Consider the following 18,402-nt stretch of genomic DNA (forward strand, 5'->3'; position numbering starts at 1 on the left):
TCGGTTTTAACATGTGTTGAGTGCACATATTCTCAGAGAGCCAACACAATATTTCCGGAGGTACTTCGGCACTACCAGCCGACAAAATCTTCGGCTTTGATATCTATTGACTACACATAGTCTTTGGGAGGCAACACAATATTTCCGGAGATATTTCGGCACTACCAGCCCATGAAATCTTCGGTTTTAACATGTAATGAATGCACATATTTTCTGGGAGGCAACACAATATTCCCGGAGGTACTTCGGCACTACAAGCCGAGGAAATCTTCGGTTTTAACATGTGTTGAGTGCACATATTCTCAGAGAGCCAACACAATATTTCCGGAGGTACTTCGGCACTACCAGCCGACAAAATCTTCGGCTTTGATCATCTATTGAATGCACATATTCTTTGGGAGGCAACACAATATTTCCGGAGATATTTCGGCACTACCAGCCCATGAAATCTTCGGTTTTAACATGTATTGAATGCACATATTTTTGGGAGGCAACACAATATTTCCGGAGATACTTCGGCACTACCAGCCGAGGAAATCTTCGGTTTTAACATGTGTTGAGTGCACATATTCTCTGAGAGCCAACACAATATTTCCGGAGGTACTTCGGCACTACCAGCCGACAAAATCTTCGGCTTTGATCATCTATTGACTGCACATATTCTTTGGGAGGCAACACAATATTTCCGGAGATATTTCGGCACTACCAGCCCATGAAATCTTCGGTTTTAACATGTAATGAATGCACATATTTTCTGGGAGGCAACACAATATTCCCGGAGGTACTTCGGCACTACAAGCCGAGGAAATCTTCGGTTTTAACATGTGTTGAGTGCACATATTCTCAGAGAGCCAACACAATATTTCCGGTGGTACTTCGGCACTACCAGCCGACAAAATCTTCGGTTTGAACTTTGAATGCACATATTGACAACACAATATTTCCAGAGGTACTTCGGCACTACCAGGCAAAATCACAATATTTCCGGAGATACTTCGGCACTACCAGCCGACGAAATCTTCGGTTTTGACATGTATTAAATGCACATATTTTCGGGGAGGCAAAACAATATTTCTGGAGGTATTTCGGCACTACCAGCTGACAAAATTCTCGGATTTAATATCTATTGACTGCACATAGTCTCCAAGAGGCAACACAATATTCCCGGAGGTACTTCGGCACTACGAGCCGACGAAATCTTCGGTTTTAACACATGTTGAGTGCATATATTCTTTGAGAGCCAACACCATATTTCCGGAGGTACTTCGGCACTACCAGCCAACAAAATCTTCGGTTTTAATATCTATTGAGTGCACATAGTCTTTGGGAGGCAACACAATATTTCCAGAGGGATTTCGGCTCAACCAGCCGATGAAATCTTCGGTTTTAACATGTGTTGAGTGCACATAGTCTCCAAGAGGCAACACAATATTCCCGGAGGTACTTCGGCACTACCAGCCAATGAAATCTTCGGTTTTAATATCTATTGAGTGCACATAGTTTTTGGGAGGCAACACAATATTTCCGGAGGGATTTCGGCACAACCAGCCGATGAAATCTTCTGTTTTAACATGTACTGAGTGCACTCCAGGAGGCAACACAATATTCCAGGAGGTATTGACCTTTAAATGCAAAGAAAGTGTCCTTTATACAGCATGCCTCATGCTATCCCTGCATACAGAGTGGCTGTCACATGTCCGGCTATTATCTATTACCCGAAATGAATTCAAGTGATTAACAGGATTCTAGGCCGATATGGAAATATTGATTTATGGCCTACCTGTGTGCTACTGACGGTATTTGCAAAGTGTATCCCATTTTGTGCTGGAGGCGATGTCATCCGACTGGATTTCGGCTAGACAGGGATTACCAGGGCTAGGGTTATGGTTCCGCCGGATTCGGCATTTGTTACACCGAGCATTGGGCCCAACAATGCAATATAGCCTAATTACATATTGGGCCCAACAATGCAGTATAGCCTAATTAATACCATTGGAATATTGGGCCCAACCTTGGCTGTTGGGAGTTTATCATGGGCCCAATTCTTTTTGTGTATCCCTCATTGGGCCCAATTATGCTTCTCATAGTTTTGTTACCTTGGCCCCAACAATGCCAGCTTAACGTCTCACAGACATTGGGCCAAACTATGCCCAAATGGTGCCAACTACGATTGGGCCCATTGGGGTAGCCCTATGGTACATTGGACAATTGACCATGTGAACTACTATGGTCCCATTGGGTATCTACTGAATGCCCTGATTGATCAACCAACTTCTACTCGGGCTGCAGTCGAAAGGTTTTTTTTTTTTTTTTTTTTTTTTAATGTCAAATTTAAAGTCCATTGGGGCAGGGCCCCACGTCAGACCTTACAACTCAGTAGACTACCTAAGGCCCCTAGTGCCATGTATACCTGACCCCCTTAAGATCACCCCATGCACTGGTGGAGGCACGCCCGCAGCGATTCTTCCCCCACACAGAGTCGAAAGGTTTATCCAAGCTCAAGCTCGAGCCATCTCTATACCTTCACATCGGAAATCACCCAAAGAATGGCCTCAGAGCGCTGGAAAGGAGGACATCAACTTTGACGTTCTAAGTTCAGCAACTCCATCCCCAACTGAAGATGTGCTTGATGTAGCGATCGTCAGACGCGTCTTGTCGGCAATTCGGAAGGTGATGGAAGACCTCAAGGCCGATGCATCTCAAAGACTGCCGGCGAACGAAGCGGCCGCACAACTGCACACAATTTACGACCTTATTTTTTCTAGCAAACGTTCTTGCAAGGCACTTCTCAATTTTCAAGGAGACGATGCTAAAATAGTCCTCAATTCTCTCCAGTGGGTGAGTAGTTTCTCATCCTCAAATCTTTGTCTATGTTGATCACGATTAAAAGTTACTCGACTACCCACAATCAAACTCTACCCAGAGGAGCAGGCTGCTTTCAGCCTTGCTTCGTCTATCCCGCAAAAGTGGGTTATACCCAGAGTGTATCATACTAAAAGACATTGTACGCGAAGACGATTGTGCCGTTGCCTCGGGGCACTTTGGGGAGGTTTGGAAGGGGAAGTTTCGCGATCAACAAGTCTGTCTCAAGGTCGTCAAGATATATAAGCAATCTCATGTTGATCACCTCTTGAAAGTGTGTTTCTCTATTTTTCATGCAACAATCATTATTTTGACTTCAACTATTTTAGGTTTTTGCTAAGGAAGCAATTTTGTGGAGCCGGCTTTCGCATCGAAACTTGCTTCCATTTTACGGTATATATTATCTCACAGATGGTCACGGCAGAGTATGTCTGGTCTCTCCATGGATGAATAATGGAAACGTAAAGGAGTATCTCCTCGAAAATCCACAGGTGGATCGTGTCCTCCTGGTGCGTTTTTGTTGTGATAAGGAAAACAAATCACTCTGATTTGATGAAGGTGTCCGATGTTGCCGCTGGGGTGTTGTACCTGCATCAAAAAGCAAAAATTGTTCATGGAGATTTAAAGGGGGTGAATATTCATTTTTCTATGTTCCGGAAAACACCGTTCAATTGATTAACAGGTAAACATCCTTGTAACAGAATCCGGGAAAGCCTGTCTTGCAGACTTCGGTCTCTCTAATCACGCCGATGCTGAAATGCTAACGTGGACATCCGAAAGTTCTGCAAATATCGGTGGGACTGTTCGTTGGCAAGCTCCGGAATTATTCGATTCGAAAAACGAGAACTCCAAGCCAACAAAAGAGACCGATGTTTATGCCTTTTCTTGTGTATGTTATGAAGTACGTGTAATATGTCAGGCGCTGGCTTTCTTGACAGTTAACACATTTTATAAAGATCTTCACCTGTCAGGTTCCGTTTCATGAGATATCCCGAGAGTCCATCGTCATGATGAAAGTCATGGAGGACAAACGGCCTTCTCGCCCGGCGAAGGATAGTGTGCCCTTCATTGAATGGGGACTCACAGATTCTATGTGGAGGTTGATGGAGCGGTGCTGGGATCGAGACTCGGAGAATCGTCCTACGATGGAAAGTATTTCCCGGAAGGCCTTTCTTTCTTCGCTTGTTGACGATAGACCCTCGGGAAGGGGTGAAGCTCTTTCACCACCACAATTCCGTGGAGCCATGCATGGATTTTTATAAATATTTCCTGTTGCCCAGATGATACAATTTTACGTGTGGTAGTTAGCGCCGAAACAAACAGAATTTCATTCAACGATTGAATAGATCTACAACGGTCAACCTTCGATGGTCCACTGGGGAGTAGGGAAGAAATAGATACCAGAAATGCAGCGGTAGTGGTAGCGGCGCAGCAGCAGTGGACGTGAATGGATGTGGGTGCGAAGTGAGTGTCCAAGACGAACATCACCACGAAAACACCGTCTCCTCCCACATCGCCTGACCCCACTCATACTCACAAACATCTCCTTGTGCGCCGTTGGTGCCCAGGTAGAGTCATCTTTACAAGAAAGGAAACGGCAGTCGTGTCGGCAGACCTGAAAGTAATCGACAGAGGGGGAGAGGGAGAAGAGAGAAGAGAGAAGAGAGAAGGACGAAAAACAGACCTTGCTCAACTCCTTGCTTGTCCCAGTTTCCTGCTCAAACCAGAGGGTTATATAGGTAGATGAAAGAATGAAGGGTGAAGGGAGTGAACGCACCACGCTGGGCAGAAGCTCCCTGACCTCATCCTCTGAACCGATCTTGATTGCTTTGCCAATGGTTGCGAGGTGAAGGGTCACGTAGGTGGCTGTCAGCCTCTTCAACGCCCGTGCATCTCCGACGGCTTGGCTGATCAGGCCCAAGCTTTTCTCCTGTCACGGAATGGGTTAGACGGGGTAGAGTGGAACATCAAGGACTTACTTAGAGCGGAGAAGGTCTACCTCTCTTTATCGGATACCTCATGAAGCAATCTGGTGCTTTGGGGGTATGCGCTGATGAAGGCGAGACACGAGGTGCCCCCTGCAACGCTGAGGGATATTAGGTACCCAGGCTGGTCACGCAGATCTCAAAGTACTCTTCGGCTTCATGCCAGCGTTTCAGTGCGGCGAGCGGTGTAACTTGTAAGCGCTGTAATCGGTCGAATACCCCGCTGTCAGCTTCTTCAACGCCCGTGCGTTTTCGACGGCTTGGCTGATCGGGCCCAAGCTTTTCTCCTGTCAGGGAATGGGTTAGACAAGGTAGAGCGGAACATCAAGGACTTACATAGAGCGGAGAAGGTCTTCCTTTCTTTATCATGAACAGTCCGGTGCTTTGGGGGTAGGCGCTGACGAAGGCTATATACGAGGTGCTATCTGCAACGCCGAGGGATATTAGGTGCCCAGGCTGGTCACACAGATCTTGAAGTACTCTTCGGCTTCATGCCAGCGTTTCAATGCGGCGAGCGTTGTCAGATCTGAAACGTTGATGTCGACTTAACGAGGATGATCATTTAGTATGATGAGAAGCTGTTTTATGGCTATAGACACATACCGCGATCTGGCGCCACACGAGCTTGTTCTAGGCTAAAGTTCCTGCAGGCTGCGGCGCCCCTTGGAATGTCATACGTGCGGCGCTACCTGATTATCAGATATACGGTCTTTTGGTAGGCCATTGCGTAGAGTAGTAAGATTGAGGGCCGAAATGCTTTTGGCCGTCGTGATTTGATGTATACATTTCTGAGAAGAGATGCGTCACTTTTGAGATTCCGCCGAAAACCTTATTGCTCGAAATGGTAAAACGTCACATGACCTGGGGAAACACGACGCGAAACAAACAAATGATCTTTCTGCCACCAGCTCTCAAACTCCCCCGCCAATGTCGCAAGCCCTGCAACTCAAGACCACTCCGGCGTTGGTATCACAAACGGAAATACCGCCCCGACCACACAAAGCACACCCAGCGAGGGCACGAAGGTGAGCCCAACAACGACAAGTGCCCGGCGCCGACAGTACAATGAAAGCCGCCAACGGTGAAGCACAAGCAAGCTACGGCCTACGAGCATGACACCACTTAGGCATGGCCCCATCCGCACGAGCCCGACGCCAACGGCAAACATCCCTCGGGTGGATTTCAGGGCGGGGGAATATCCAAGCGACCCACGACACGGAGCTTCGCTCCTCACATCATCGCTCATCTGCAAGCGCCTGACGCAACTCTCATCCGCGCGAGTCCCACACCAACGACAAACATACGGGGTAGATTTCAGGGCGGGATGCAGATGGCGGGGCGCGAAACGACACCTCCAGGTGGGCGCGATTGTTAGTTGCCACTGATTACTTACCCACTGTCCCAAAAGGTGTATTAGTATCAATATATACGGCTTTGCTTTAGTTGGCATCATAGAACTTAGGGTGCATTTACTATATATTCTGTCCATTGAGCAATTCCCTCCTGAAATGCAAAACCAAGGACTTAGTAACTTCCGCGAGTTCGCGACCGTGCCTTGTTTCCGGCATCACATGATATCGCTCCTTTTTAAGAATAAGGTTTTCGGCGGAAAGTGAACAACTGAGATGCGTCAGATTCTTTTCAGATTCCGGTTTGCTAAACTTTTTCAAAATTGAAACTCCGCGGACTGAAAGAGAGTCTGATGAGCACAGACTCATCGTTGGTGCCCGAAGGCGCAGTTACGCTTTATTATCCACCTTTATCCCCTGGCACAACCACCAACGACCCATCCGAAACGAAACAATGTTCAGTACGAGGCTGCACCCTCCTCCTACCGCTCTCAAGCTCACACAAGATGTGCGAGACGTGTAGAGGGAGGCATCGGGTTTATGCGAGTACGAAGAGGGCACGGAGGAAGATGGAGAAGGCTGCCGTTGCTGGTGTTGTTGCTGCGCGTGCTAGGGTTGGTGAGGTGGGAGGCGATGAGGGAGACAGTGGAGATGTTACTGCTGTTTGGATGCCTTTGAGTGTTGCTGATCAAACCGAGGTTTGTGTCGTGTTTTTTTCTTGTTTCTTTCGGAACGAGGCTTATGACGTTTGTAGATCCACCAGGGTACCCAAGCCCAAGCAGGGCAGCAAGACCAGCAAGCGCAAGGATGGGACCACGCGATCGATCCGCGGCTTTTTCAAGTCCCGGGTCAGGGTGCTACTGTGCCTCCTTCTTCGTCGACGAGTTCGCCTCTACACCCGCATCTTGTGACCACGACGTCCGAGTTGGCTAATGCACTGACGTTGCCGGTGACTGTGTCGAGTTATGCCGGGTATGCACAGCGGGAGGAAGAGCGATTTCAACAGCCTGTCGCGTCGAGTACGCAGGAGGATCAAGGGACGATGCCTACCCCGGCCTCGGATGATATGCAGAGTCCCCACAGTGAAGATCAACCACAAGGGCAAGAGCAAGAGCAACACGAAGAAGAAGAAGAGGACGACCCGACCGTACCGACGCGGAGGTGCTCAGTCAAGGGGTGTAAGAAGGTTATTCGTGGTGTGTTCTCATTTTCTTTTTTCTGCCAAAGTACGCAAGTATACAAGGGATGGTATACGCCCAAACTCGCATCCTCCCTCTTCCTCCTTTCCCATCTTTTTTCTCACTCCTCACTTCTCTTCTCGTTTTCACTCCAACTAACACCCCAAACAGGCACCTACGAATACAAAATGTGTCCCCCCTGCCGAACGCGTTATAGGACCTACGGAATCACGAAACGAGCCAAATGGAAAGCGGAGCGCGAGGCGTTTGATAGGGAGATGGCGGGGCTTAGGTTGAAGGAGGATGAGAGGAGACGGGGGGTTGGGTTGGGTGTGAGTTTTTTTGTTTTGTTTCTCTTCCTGGGTTTTTTTTATTACGTTTTTACGTTTTTGTGTTCGTCTCTTTCCTTCCCGCGTCGTTTGCCTTTCGTCCTTCCTCCCAATGCCCCCCCCTCCTTCCTCCAGATGTTTTCCACTCCTTTTGCCAAATGATCTCTCTCGTTGCTTTCCCTTTGAATTCTTCTTCCTTCCTTCCTTCCTCCGCTTCCCTGAATTATTCAAGTCGTCCGCCTTCTGTCCTCCGATTTTTTTCTTATTTCATTCCTCCCCCCCTTTCCCGCCCGTTTTGACTCCCTCCTCCTTGGATGCTCACCTCATTTCATTTGTTCTTTCCTCTGGCTTTTTCGTTTCATATTTAGGCTGCGTTCGTTCGCCTGCCTTACTGCCCCCTTCCTGCGCCCGTCCTCCGTTTCGATCCCTTCCCTTCTCCTTTTTCCCTCTAGATGTTTCGTTTCTCTCTTTCGGCTGCGTTCGTTTGCTCCTCTCTTCCTGCGTCGTCTGCCTTCCTTCCTCCCCCTTCCTGCGTCGTTTGCCTCCTCCGTTTTGATCCCTTCCCTCCTCCTTCCTCTCTTTATTTGTTCGTTCCTCTGGATTTTTCGTTTTCTCTCTAGGTTGCGTTCGTTTGCCTGCCTTCCTTCCCCCTTCTTGCGTCGACTACCCTCCTTCCTCCCCTGTTCCTGCGTTGTCGGCCCTTTTTCTTTCCCCGTTCCTGCGTCGTTTGCCTTCTTCCCTTCTGATCCCTTCCCTCCTCCCCTCGTTTGTTCGTTCCTACGGCTTTTTCGTTTTCTCCCTGGGCTTCATTTGTTTCATTCTACTTTTTCCTTGCTCTTATGTTCGTTTCTTTTTCCCTTTTTCTTTTTACTCTTGATCACATACTTTTCGTGCGTGCTTCGTTGTGCTTGGTTAAACTAATTTTCCATCTGTTGAATAATTCCTTCCTTCTTGCTTTCATTGCTTCTCTTTTCTGGGGATTTCTATACACTCCTTTCTCTTTGTTCATTGCGTTTGTTGCCCTTTCTTCTCCGTCCTCCGTCCCGCCATTCCTTCGATCAACAATAACGTTATCTTTCTACGTTCATCTTGTTCCTTTTCTTTTGACGTTTCCTTATTTTCTTCCTCCTGTGTCATCGTTTGAGCTGTTGACTAACTTTGATCAATCATTCTAGCCACTCTTAGACTCCCCGGAAGAGCTCCACGCATGGGAGATCTCGATAATCGACGAAAAGGTTCCACTCCATGCATCCATGGCAAGTGCGTTGGCTGGTAGCCCCATGAGTGTCGAGATGTACCCTAACGCATCTACGGGAGTCTACACGCAAGATGGCATGGGTACGCATTTCACCCCTTCTTCTCCTCGTCAAAGTCGCTTATCCTTTTAAACCAGGTACGATACCACCTACCCCGGCACGGATGTGCACCGTCTCGCACTGTCACCAGATCCTGCCGGGTTTCTATCGGTTCAAGAGGTGTGAACAGCACAGGTTGCAGAATCGGTATCATAGCAAGCTGAAGAGGGTGAGGGAAAAGGTCGATGGCGATAAGCCGGATGACAAGGAGGAGGGGGTGGAGATTCCGCGGCATATGATGGAGAATGGATTGGAGATCAAGGGGGGAGAGGAGGGCGGGGATGGAGATGTGGGGGGCCAAGAGGGTTTCTTGGTTATCAACCCTCTGGAAGGATCTGGAAAGGCGGAGAATAAGGTAACTTTCTCTTATCTCAAGCTTGAATGATAACTTACCGCTGTGCTGTCTAATGATAGAAACGGAGCACACATACGTGCGCGACGGATGGCTGCAACAACTTCCTTTCGCCTGGGATGCGCTGGCGGATGTGTGATGTGTGCAGGACGGCTGAGAGGTTGCGCAAGTGGCATGCTAGGCAGGGGGCGCACAAGGGCTCTGCTGCGACTGGGAAAGGCTTGACAGGAGTCTACACTAGCTCGGCTGGTAGCGAAGTCCAGGGCGCGTCTGGTATCGACAGCTCGACAGGAGTCTACATTGGAGGCTACACTAACTCCGCTGGCAACGAAGGGCCGACCGGCAACAGACACGAGGACATGTCCGGCAGCGGACATACATCGCTCGAACAACCACGGCAATCATCGCAGATCAACCACGAGGAGGATGATGGTGATGATAACGTTGCAGATGCCGGTGTTACTGCTCCTGCTGGCCCTGCTGCCGTTGTCGGGGCTATTTCATGGTCTACATCTACTTCCATGGGCACTACCACGGCCACCGGCACGACTGCTCCTGCCAGTTCTACAGCCAACTTGATAATGCTCGACGACCCCCTGGCGTTCCGCCCCTACAAGCCCAAGACGGCGACTTCCACGATTGGAAAGATCTCGGCTAAGACCCCGCATCTTGGGATAGAGGTGTTCACTGATTTGTTGTTACCGCCTGGGACTCAGGTATGTGTGCTTGCGTTGGAATGCGTATCATCGATGACTGACGAAAGTGATGTAGAATGGATCCACGTCTACGACGACGAAGACTCCACCTCAGGAAAGCGCTGTTCCCGCGCCAACTATCCCGCAATTTACGCCTTTTGTGCATCAGCCGCCTCCGAAGCACGGGAATGGGGATCCGCAGGGGAGCAATGGTGGAACCGAGCAGCTACAATCACAACCCCCAGCGTCTCCGCCCCCAGTCGAGATTCCACGCAAACGTGCTCGAACAAAAGCAAAGAAGGCACCACCCACCACTCCAGCAACTCCCGCGCACTTCCCAGCTACTTCTCCGTATGGCTCATATCCCTACGGTCAGTACCCCTACCCCTATCCCTACTACTTGCCGCCACCCTACGGGATGCCTCCCTACGCCTATCCACCCCCTCTTCCTACTGGAACTGGACAAGACGCAAACGCTGTTGCATCATCCTTGTCCACCTCTCCCCCTTATCCTTACCCATACCCATACGCCCAACAACCCTATGGGTATCCGCCCCCTCAGCCTCCACCTTCAGGCTACCAACCTCCACCACCCCCGCCGTCCGGATATCATCTTCCTCACCCGCCTTACTCGGGACAGACGTTTATTTCGACGTCGTTTGGACCCAATGGGCAGCAACAGACTTATGTAATGCCCGCATATGGTGTTCCCCATCATCAACATCCGCCTCCACCAGCTCCTCCTCCTCCAACTTCTTCTGCTGCTGCTCCCCCACCTACGACGCCTACCGCGCCTCCGAAGCCGAGTGAGCCATCAGTGCCCAAGGTCACCAAGTTTAGTTATTACCATTATGGAGTGGGGCAATCGGATTCACCGACTACCGCGAACGTAAGTCATTTCGTTTACTTTGATGATGGTGTTTGTTGACGTGGATGGTTAAGACGAGGAAGAGAAGAAAAGTGGATCCGGCATATTTAGAGAGGGAGAGGCTAAAGTTGCAGGCGGAGAAAGCTGCTGCGGCACGCGAGCTGGGTTCGTATTCGTTGGGAGCAGGCGGGACGACTCAGCCGCAGCAGTATGCGAATGGGACGCAGCTGTATGGGGGCACGAATGGCATTGTGCCGATTATGGCGAATGTTGCCCCGCTAACCGTTTCGGCTGGGCAAGGGAGTGGGACCTTTGAACAAGACCAGGATGTTACCAGCCAGGGCGGGGACAGTGTTGGTCAGGGCAAGGAGATCGCCAATGCCAGTCCGGGAAGTGTGGAAGAGGACAGAGTCAAATCGCAACCGCACCCTGTAAGCAGACCTTCCAAGTCGTGTTCTCTCTCCGTTGCTGAATGTCTTCCTCACAATAGCAACGGCAATGCGCAAACAAGTCGTGTCGTCGATCTATTCCCACGAACGCAACGCACACGTTGTGTGAAAAGTGCAAGTTGCGTTTCAAGAAACATCAGGTGAAGACGAAGCAAAAGTTCAAATTGGAGCCAAAGAAGCTGGTGTTGCCTCGACGGCGTGGTGATGTGGGGAATGAAGCAGGGTGAGATGGGGATGGGTCATGGGGTAATTTATTCTTAATGATTTGATGTGAGTCCAGACCTGTTGATGTGTGTCGTTTCAGCTATGAAGGAGTCCCCTTACCATGTCGCATTTTACGCGCTGTCGAAATTAACGTATAGCTGGCTTTGCTTGTCACTCCCGCAACTTATGAAATTAAGGTTGAGACTGAAGCACGAGCCAGCACGCTGGTGCCTCGATGCTAACTAGGACCCATACCATTTCTCTCACTCGCGTAGACTGGCATCCCACTCTTTCCCGACATTCTTATCTACGATGGATGACAGCGTTCAAGATGACATTGAGCAAGGTTCAGTCGTCGAAGTATCTCAAGAGGCAGTGGACGCCCATCCGGGGCCTTTTTCAGGTATCAGATACTATCACTAATTCCTCACATTAACCTCAATAAAATCAATACCAGACAACGTGCAAGGAATCCACAACGCATTGCAAGAACTTCAATCTGAGCTTGGAGACTTTCTAACGCAACATCTCACAAGGATCACGTCCTTACGACAGCAGGTCCAGAACCCCACCTCGGACGGGGACGTCACTCCGAAACTGCCACACAAGGCTCATGGTAGGACTCGCATTCACCCATGTTGCCCACGTCGGTTCACGTCCTCTGTTCATTCCTAGCAGTAGGCGAAGTGGATCAGAAAGCGACGGCTGGACTGCCATCAGGTGGAAACGTTTCGTCTTGGATTGAACATGACAGCAGAGCAACACAGCTTGAACACACGCGGTCATCGAATGCGTCATCAGTTCTCTACCCGCCACCACCAGCAGCGGTCCTGAGTCCGCAGATAGACGCTCATATGCGACATATGCAACAGTTTCTGCAGACGCATATGGACAATGTTCACGCCCTGCAGAAATCGCTTGGGCAACCCCATGTTACGGTTATCGCACCTAAAGATAGCGTTAAGCAGAGAGGAGTAAATTCCGGAACGAGCTTTGCTGGAGAGTGGGATGCGCTTTCTCAACACTTTAGTTTGAGCGTTTTGGCCGTACGTCTTCATCGACTTTCCGAAGGAAATTATAGCTGGTTAAAATTATCTGCATCCAGTCGACTTTCGCTGGGGCACTTATCGTGGTTTTTCTATCGCTCGTTAGGCTTATCAACATCTCCAATCAGCACCGAACGACATTCAGCTTCGGCATGCTCTTCGCATTTTGGGCCCTCGCGACCCACCTGCTCAATATCTTCGTTGCGGGGCGGGGCGCAGCTATCTGCATTGCACCCCTTCGCGTGGGCCGCCAACAACAGCCACCTAACCCTGCGGATATCGGCCAATACCTTTCCCTCTCTGAACAACTCCAGTTCGCTGCTACCCTTCTATTTATTCTACCCGTTGCGGTGCTGAGTTTTATTGTTTTCACCAATTTGGGTTTTCCGTTGGTTTTTCTGATCTTCTCGCTTCTGGCTGCTCTTGTTGTGTTTGGAAGCGTGTATTGGAGGGTGGAGTTGTCCTTGGGGGGCCTTGGGTTTATTTTTCGTCACCGGAGGTGGCGACCTTCGAGTGGTTTAACTCACTCATGGGGTAGCAGATAGGTAGGATTGACCTCCTGGTATTTATTTGTTTCGGCAGCATTACACGCTCTTTTCTGCTTGGATATAACTATGTTGTAGCATTTGCAAATATCCTGCCCAGTACGAGGCGAATATTTGTGAGCACTCAGCGGTATTGAAAAACACACATACTCAAGGATGATAAATATGAGACGGAGAGCGTCGTGCCTCAGGAAGCCATAGGTGCTATTGAATCATCAGGTATGATTTGACCTCCCTAAAACTATTATATTGGTGAAATCTTTGCGTGAAAAAATTTGAGTGCGACATCTCCAGCTTTTAAATCTCTTAGTTATTTAGAAGTTCGGCCCAGTTCCTGGCACCTCTCTAAAATGCTTCAAAAATCTCCCCCAAATGACCTCGCCCTTCTCCCCTTTTGCAATAGGCCACAACACTCTTCCGGCCCCGTCTTCCCACCCGATCGGGCACTTCTCCCCTTTCCTCCCCACAATTTCTTGCCACACCGGATCGGCACTCATGTACCCTGGATCCACCGAATTCACCGCAACCTTACATTTTTTCCATGCAGTGGAGGCTTCCGTCTCGGTCAACATGTTCAAGGCGGCTTTGGACATGTTAGTGTGAACATGCCGCCCAGCCTTGTATGGATGTTTTGGTTCGTTCTCAAAAATTCCCTCACGCGAGGAGACGTTGATAACGTAGCCCGATGGATTTAGTGTAGGTTTCCCGATGCTTGGAGCATCCGATTTAATCGACATTAGAGGGAGTAATTCGCGGAGCAGGATGAATGGCACAAATGTGTTGACGCTAAGCGCAGAGACAACGTCCTCGTAAGGGATTTCATTGATCCTTTGGACCCAGGATGAATCTCCGAGCGCGTTGGTGTTGACAGAAACCGCGAGCTTGCTGTCTAATTCCCCTTCCGCGCTTTTCAACATTAATCCCTCCCGGGAAGGAAGTTCGATATGGTATCCCTGCACCCCGCCTCTCACTCTTGCCCTATAATTCGCGTCAACCACCACCCCCTGCTCACCCAAGTTACTCAATCCCTCCTCCAATAAAATATTCTGACCTTCCGTTTCCACGGCGTCCGTGAGCGTTTGCGCTGCATTGTTGATCAATATGTCCAGCTTCCCATAAGACGTCACATCGCCCTCAGTCGCAGCCCACTCCTCCAAGCACGACTTCAGGGCCTTGACAAGCCCGAAAACATCCTTGGCAGTCCTAAAATCGGCCCCAACAATCTTCAGCCTCCCTTTCCACTTCTCAGCGTCTTCCTCTCCCAAATAACGCGTTTGCGCATCGAAAGGATACCGTGTAGATACGACCACATTCGCCCCACAGCGTAAAAGTCGCAATGCCGTGTAATAACCGAGGTTTACGCGGCCCCCTGTGACTAACGCGGTCTTCCCTTTCAGATCAAGGTTGGGGGGAAGAGATTGCTCTGAAGAAGAGATATTAAACTCCCCGCATGGGTTACAGAGCGCTGCGTAGAATTTGTGTGGAGAATGAATGTTGTACTGGCACATGTAGCAACGCCTTTTGGTAATTTTTTTGCGTGAGGCGTGTCGGAGATCAGAGCCCAGCAAGAGTTGTGTCTGGATGACCTCAGTTACTTGCCGTAGCGGCGTCAGTGGATCGGGAAGCGCTTTAATGTGGGGTAATCGGAGGTAAGCCAGGACTTTCAGCGCTGCATTAAAATCAGCGTCGGTGGGGATCATATGTTCGGGGATTTCGAGCGTATCCGTTGACTCCCATGAAGGGAGTTCAACGAGGTACGATTTTATTCCGGAGACGATGCTGGCGAACCTCATGCGCGCAATGGGCATGGGGACTTTGAGATCGGCATCATTCAAAGCTCGTATTATGTGGTCAGAGTCCTGGGGCAGGCAATAGACAAGGGGGGATGGAACACCGCCAGATCGACAAAGATCTTGGTCGTGGAGGAGTTGATCGGCGATTTCCGAGGCGGGTTGGGTGGTTAGGAATTTGTGGCATGCTGAAAGACTGTTCAGCTGTGGTAGAGACATTCGTAGAAAGTTTTCCCAAGTTGAGTCTCTGATCGTTATTTGGAGCTTGACAAAGTTGTGACAAAATTGGCTTGACCGCAGATGACTTGGATGGCCGGATCAATCTACTCAGAAGCCCCCTTTCCCACCGTCAGGGACAGCTTGCATAAATGATATGTAAACCCATATTGTCTCAGCCTGCCATTAACGCCATGGTTCGAGCCCGTTATTCCTCTGTTGCGGGGAGACTTCCCAAACTCCCTCGAGAACTCGTCCACAAAATTCTCGACGACATCTCTCTTGTCAAAGTCTTGGAACTAGTCAGCAGCCATGATATCGCATACATCGATCAATGTGTGTCTACTCACTTCCATCTTCGCCAACTCTTGCCACCAGATGTCCTCCCTGAAGCTAAATCATATTTTTTGCTGTACAACACCCTCTGCGAGCGCCGTCGCCGACAACCTCTCCCCAATCTTCCGCAGTTGGCCCACGATGCCCAAGTCCTCTTAAAGGCTAAACTAAGCCAACGAGTGGATATTATTGCCATCATCAAGGTTGAGATCCTGAAAGATCTCGAGGCTTACGCCCCCTTTTTCCCCATTCTCCGATACTTCTGTGATCCAAAACTTAGTATTCCGGATCGCGTGTTCTGGGATGTCTCGTCAGTGACGTGGTTATGGGATCTCTTCAACATCATCGATGCGGCAGAGAAGAAACTCAACGCTGTCAAATCCGACCAATTGAAGAGGATGGCAGATCTGATGGTGGAATACCCTGGGATGCTCCGCGAATACCAGGATTTTTCGCAAGAGCAGCGAAGGAATGCTGATCATAAGATTGCAGAATTGCTTCTACTATCGGAGCGAATCAAGCGTCCTCAGATTTTGTCGAGGAAGTTCGTTGGGAGGTACATATTTAGCCAACACAATTTTCATCTTGTTCCTTACGATAGGTAAGTTTTCAAAATAATGAAGAAGACAAGATCCATCTCACCGCAACGCAATCAGATATCTGCGAGCCTTTTTGAAGGTGCTTGACCGTTTCCCCTCGGACGACGACGCTCTTATGAAGGAGTCTATCCCCCACTGGAAGCGCAAAGAGATAAAAGACAGAAATCGGACCCGGATCCCCCACAAGTATCCCAAGTAGCTGAGCACCGCCATTGCAGGACTGGGCGTAATCTACCTGTTCACCCCGCAGGTCCGGTTTGCAGGGTCCAGAACGATGTTCACCAAATATTCCGGAAAGGATCTTCGTTCGAATAAGGGTTTCCAGCAACCGAGGTTCTGTCTTCGCACGGACAAATCGCTTGCGACGCCTCCGCTTGGCGTTGTTGGAGATACGTCGTTGTTACCGGCAAGTGAGAAAGAGGTTGAATGGTTGGAGGCATTTTTGGTGATTTGCAAGCATATGTCGGAGATGGAGGAAGAATGGAAGGCAGGGGAGACCGTGGGCGAATATTGGAAAGCACATGTGGGCGAAATGTCCGTGGTGGAAATGGACGTAGGTGAGGTGTAGGGTAAGGGGAGTTGAGATTTTGTAGAATTGTTGAGTCGGTGTTCTTGAAATTTGGTCATGGCGGGCTCCAACACATCAACCAGAAACACGTAAGTAACGGAAAATCCGGGGAATACGACGTAACCGTTGAACGTTGAAGGATCGAATTACATATAATAAATAAACTTTCGGGGTTTAGAAACAATCGGGACAACGCGAAACTTGATCCAAAATTTGTCCAAAATTGAGAAACGCAACGTAAATTCGTTCCCCATGCGCTTTCATAGAGGGAGGGCATTCGCCACATTTTTAGAAAAATAGAAAATGGATTAGCTTTTCTCAAAAAGAAGTGACACCATACGTAGCCAACGATATGCTGCACCTCTCGGAAACCCCATCCTCCATCCGCGTGATTAAAAACGTTACAATGTCACGTTGCCCGCTGACTTCGACCGGTCAACGACCCCAGTCTCCCGTCTTTAAGAAAGTTGGTAAGTATTCTTTTTGCTTACCGCCGTCTGCGAGGTTATTTTGACTAGTATGAAAGTGTTCACGCGTTTACGTCCATATACAAATTTACCGGTTCAACAAAAATCAGCTAAGTAATTCTACTGGAGGGCTGAGAAGAGAAAATTGGCGCCTGCACCAAACCTCTGATGTCGCTTGAAATCCATGTTCCGTCAAACTGACTCCTTGGCCTTGCGATTGAATAACGACTTTCGTTTAGATCTGTAAGACCAATTAGGTTCATCTAACAAGAGACAAAGGAGAGGGAGAATAGTCACCAACTTCTTTTTCTCTGTAGGCTCGTCCGCTTCTTCCTCCAGCTCCTCTTCATCGAGCCAGGGCGGCGAAGCCTCAGGCAATGGCGGGTCGACTTCATCATCACCGCCCCTCATCCCTGACGAGACCTCCTTATCAACCAAAGACACGAGCCTGAACAACGGGGTAAAAACGCGTTTGCCGTCCTTATTAACCTTGCTTTTGAAATTCCCTGCGCTTGAACTGCGGACCCATTTGGCATTAACAGTGCCTGAGACGGCACCAGAAACAGGAGGCTCGACGCTAAGTCCGATAGCAACGTTTGAGGTTCCTTCGGCTGTGAGGAGGCGGGCGAAGGAGGAAGACTTGTGGGCCTCTGAGACGATGACAAGGCCTTTCATCGACTCGTCGTCAAGGAGACGGCGGAGAACGCCAGGGGGATCGATGGTTGTGACTGTGTCGTTATCCATAACCAGGATCGCACCTTGGCCGGACGTGACTTTGAAAGAGGCTTTGACCTTGCATTGCGCAAGCGCAGGCGTTTGCCTGATGAGGATGATACGTCAATGTAAATCCCTCCGAGGAATTTTAACATACCCTCCTGCCGCGACGTCAACATCCGTTTCACGGGCATTCTTCGAAGTGACCCATGTTTGCCCCTCATTCGACTCAGTGCCATGTTCCTTGGGAGCTGGAATCTTCCACTTCTCGGCCTGGCCGTCGGTGTATATGTTCCCTTCTTTCAAAAACGTGCCCTGCTCGTGCCGCCAAAACGTTAACCAACTTTTGTGTCCGGTAGTGATGCGGCCGTAGTCGCCGACTTCAACGGTGACCTCTGGATCCCAATTGGCGTACTTTTTGCTGGCGCGGAAGACGAGATCAACGTAGAGGCGTTCTGGATCGACCATTGTGGAATGTGATGAGGAACGGTGTTT

The 18,402-nt window shown here is 49.5% G+C and overlaps 8 protein-coding genes across 8 annotated transcripts; 5 read left to right on the plus strand and 3 right to left on the minus strand.

Annotated features, from left to right (window-relative positions):
• Window positions 1-2,322: 2,322 nt before the first annotated feature.
• Window positions 2,323-4,124, plus strand: LACBIDRAFT_299799 (uncharacterized protein; the record flags this gene model as incomplete). Its single annotated transcript, XM_001882512.1, has 6 exons — window positions 2,323-2,838; window positions 2,891-3,136; window positions 3,192-3,371; window positions 3,421-3,492; window positions 3,545-3,763; window positions 3,819-4,124. 6 exons carry the CDS (start codon window positions 2,323-2,325, stop codon window positions 4,122-4,124), a joined length of 1,539 nt encoding a protein of 512 aa, XP_001882547.1.
• A 95-nt stretch (window positions 4,125-4,219) lies between these two features.
• Window positions 4,220-5,571, minus strand: LACBIDRAFT_328620 (uncharacterized protein; the record flags this gene model as incomplete). The annotated part of the gene is made up of 10 exons (XM_001882668.1): window positions 4,220-4,237; window positions 4,400-4,477; window positions 4,547-4,576; window positions 4,640-4,769; window positions 4,842-4,863; window positions 4,967-5,111; window positions 5,184-5,254; window positions 5,314-5,373; window positions 5,451-5,532; window positions 5,554-5,571. 10 exons carry the CDS (start codon window positions 5,569-5,571, stop codon window positions 4,220-4,222), a joined length of 654 nt encoding a protein of 217 aa, XP_001882703.1.
• A 1,131-nt stretch (window positions 5,572-6,702) lies between these two features.
• On the plus strand, window positions 6,703-7,591 carry LACBIDRAFT_299800 (uncharacterized protein; the record flags this gene model as incomplete). The annotated part of the gene is made up of 3 exons (XM_001882513.1): window positions 6,703-6,894; window positions 6,951-7,392; window positions 7,440-7,591. 3 exons carry the CDS (start codon window positions 6,703-6,705, stop codon window positions 7,589-7,591), a joined length of 786 nt encoding a protein of 261 aa, XP_001882548.1.
• A 951-nt stretch (window positions 7,592-8,542) lies between these two features.
• LACBIDRAFT_299801 (uncharacterized protein) lies at window positions 8,543-8,878 on the plus strand (the record flags this gene model as incomplete). Its single annotated transcript, XM_001882514.1, has 1 exon — window positions 8,543-8,878. One exon carries the CDS (start codon window positions 8,543-8,545, stop codon window positions 8,876-8,878), a length of 336 nt encoding a protein of 111 aa, XP_001882549.1.
• A 78-nt stretch (window positions 8,879-8,956) lies between these two features.
• On the plus strand, window positions 8,957-11,649 carry LACBIDRAFT_299802 (uncharacterized protein; the record flags this gene model as incomplete). Its single annotated transcript, XM_001882515.1, has 6 exons — window positions 8,957-9,041; window positions 9,097-9,413; window positions 9,473-10,126; window positions 10,182-10,994; window positions 11,048-11,404; window positions 11,464-11,649. The coding sequence occupies 6 exons, from the start codon at window positions 8,957-8,959 to the stop codon at window positions 11,647-11,649; spliced, it is 2,412 nt and encodes an 803-aa protein (XP_001882550.1).
• A 1,882-nt stretch (window positions 11,650-13,531) lies between these two features.
• On the minus strand, window positions 13,532-15,226 carry LACBIDRAFT_328622 (uncharacterized protein; the record flags this gene model as incomplete). Its single annotated transcript, XM_001882669.1, has 1 exon — window positions 13,532-15,226. The coding sequence occupies one exon, from the start codon at window positions 15,224-15,226 to the stop codon at window positions 13,532-13,534; it is 1,695 nt and encodes a 564-aa protein (XP_001882704.1).
• A 191-nt stretch (window positions 15,227-15,417) lies between these two features.
• Window positions 15,418-16,726, plus strand: LACBIDRAFT_328623 (uncharacterized protein; the record flags this gene model as incomplete). Its single annotated transcript, XM_001882516.1, has 3 exons — window positions 15,418-16,160; window positions 16,216-16,237; window positions 16,409-16,726. The coding sequence occupies 3 exons, from the start codon at window positions 15,418-15,420 to the stop codon at window positions 16,724-16,726; spliced, it is 1,083 nt and encodes a 360-aa protein (XP_001882551.1).
• Window positions 16,727-17,385: 659 nt separating this feature from the next.
• LACBIDRAFT_328624 (uncharacterized protein) lies at window positions 17,386-18,375 on the minus strand (the record flags this gene model as incomplete). The annotated part of the gene is made up of 2 exons (XM_001882670.1): window positions 17,386-18,013; window positions 18,065-18,375. The coding sequence occupies 2 exons, from the start codon at window positions 18,373-18,375 to the stop codon at window positions 17,386-17,388; spliced, it is 939 nt and encodes a 312-aa protein (XP_001882705.1).
• Window positions 18,376-18,402: the final 27 nt, after the last annotated feature.

This window comes from Laccaria bicolor, genomic scaffold, assembly GCF_000143565.1.
Source record: "Laccaria bicolor S238N-H82 LACBIscaffold_17 genomic scaffold, whole genome shotgun sequence".
In the NCBI taxonomy this organism is placed as follows: domain Eukaryota; kingdom Fungi; phylum Basidiomycota; class Agaricomycetes; order Agaricales; family Hydnangiaceae; genus Laccaria; species Laccaria bicolor.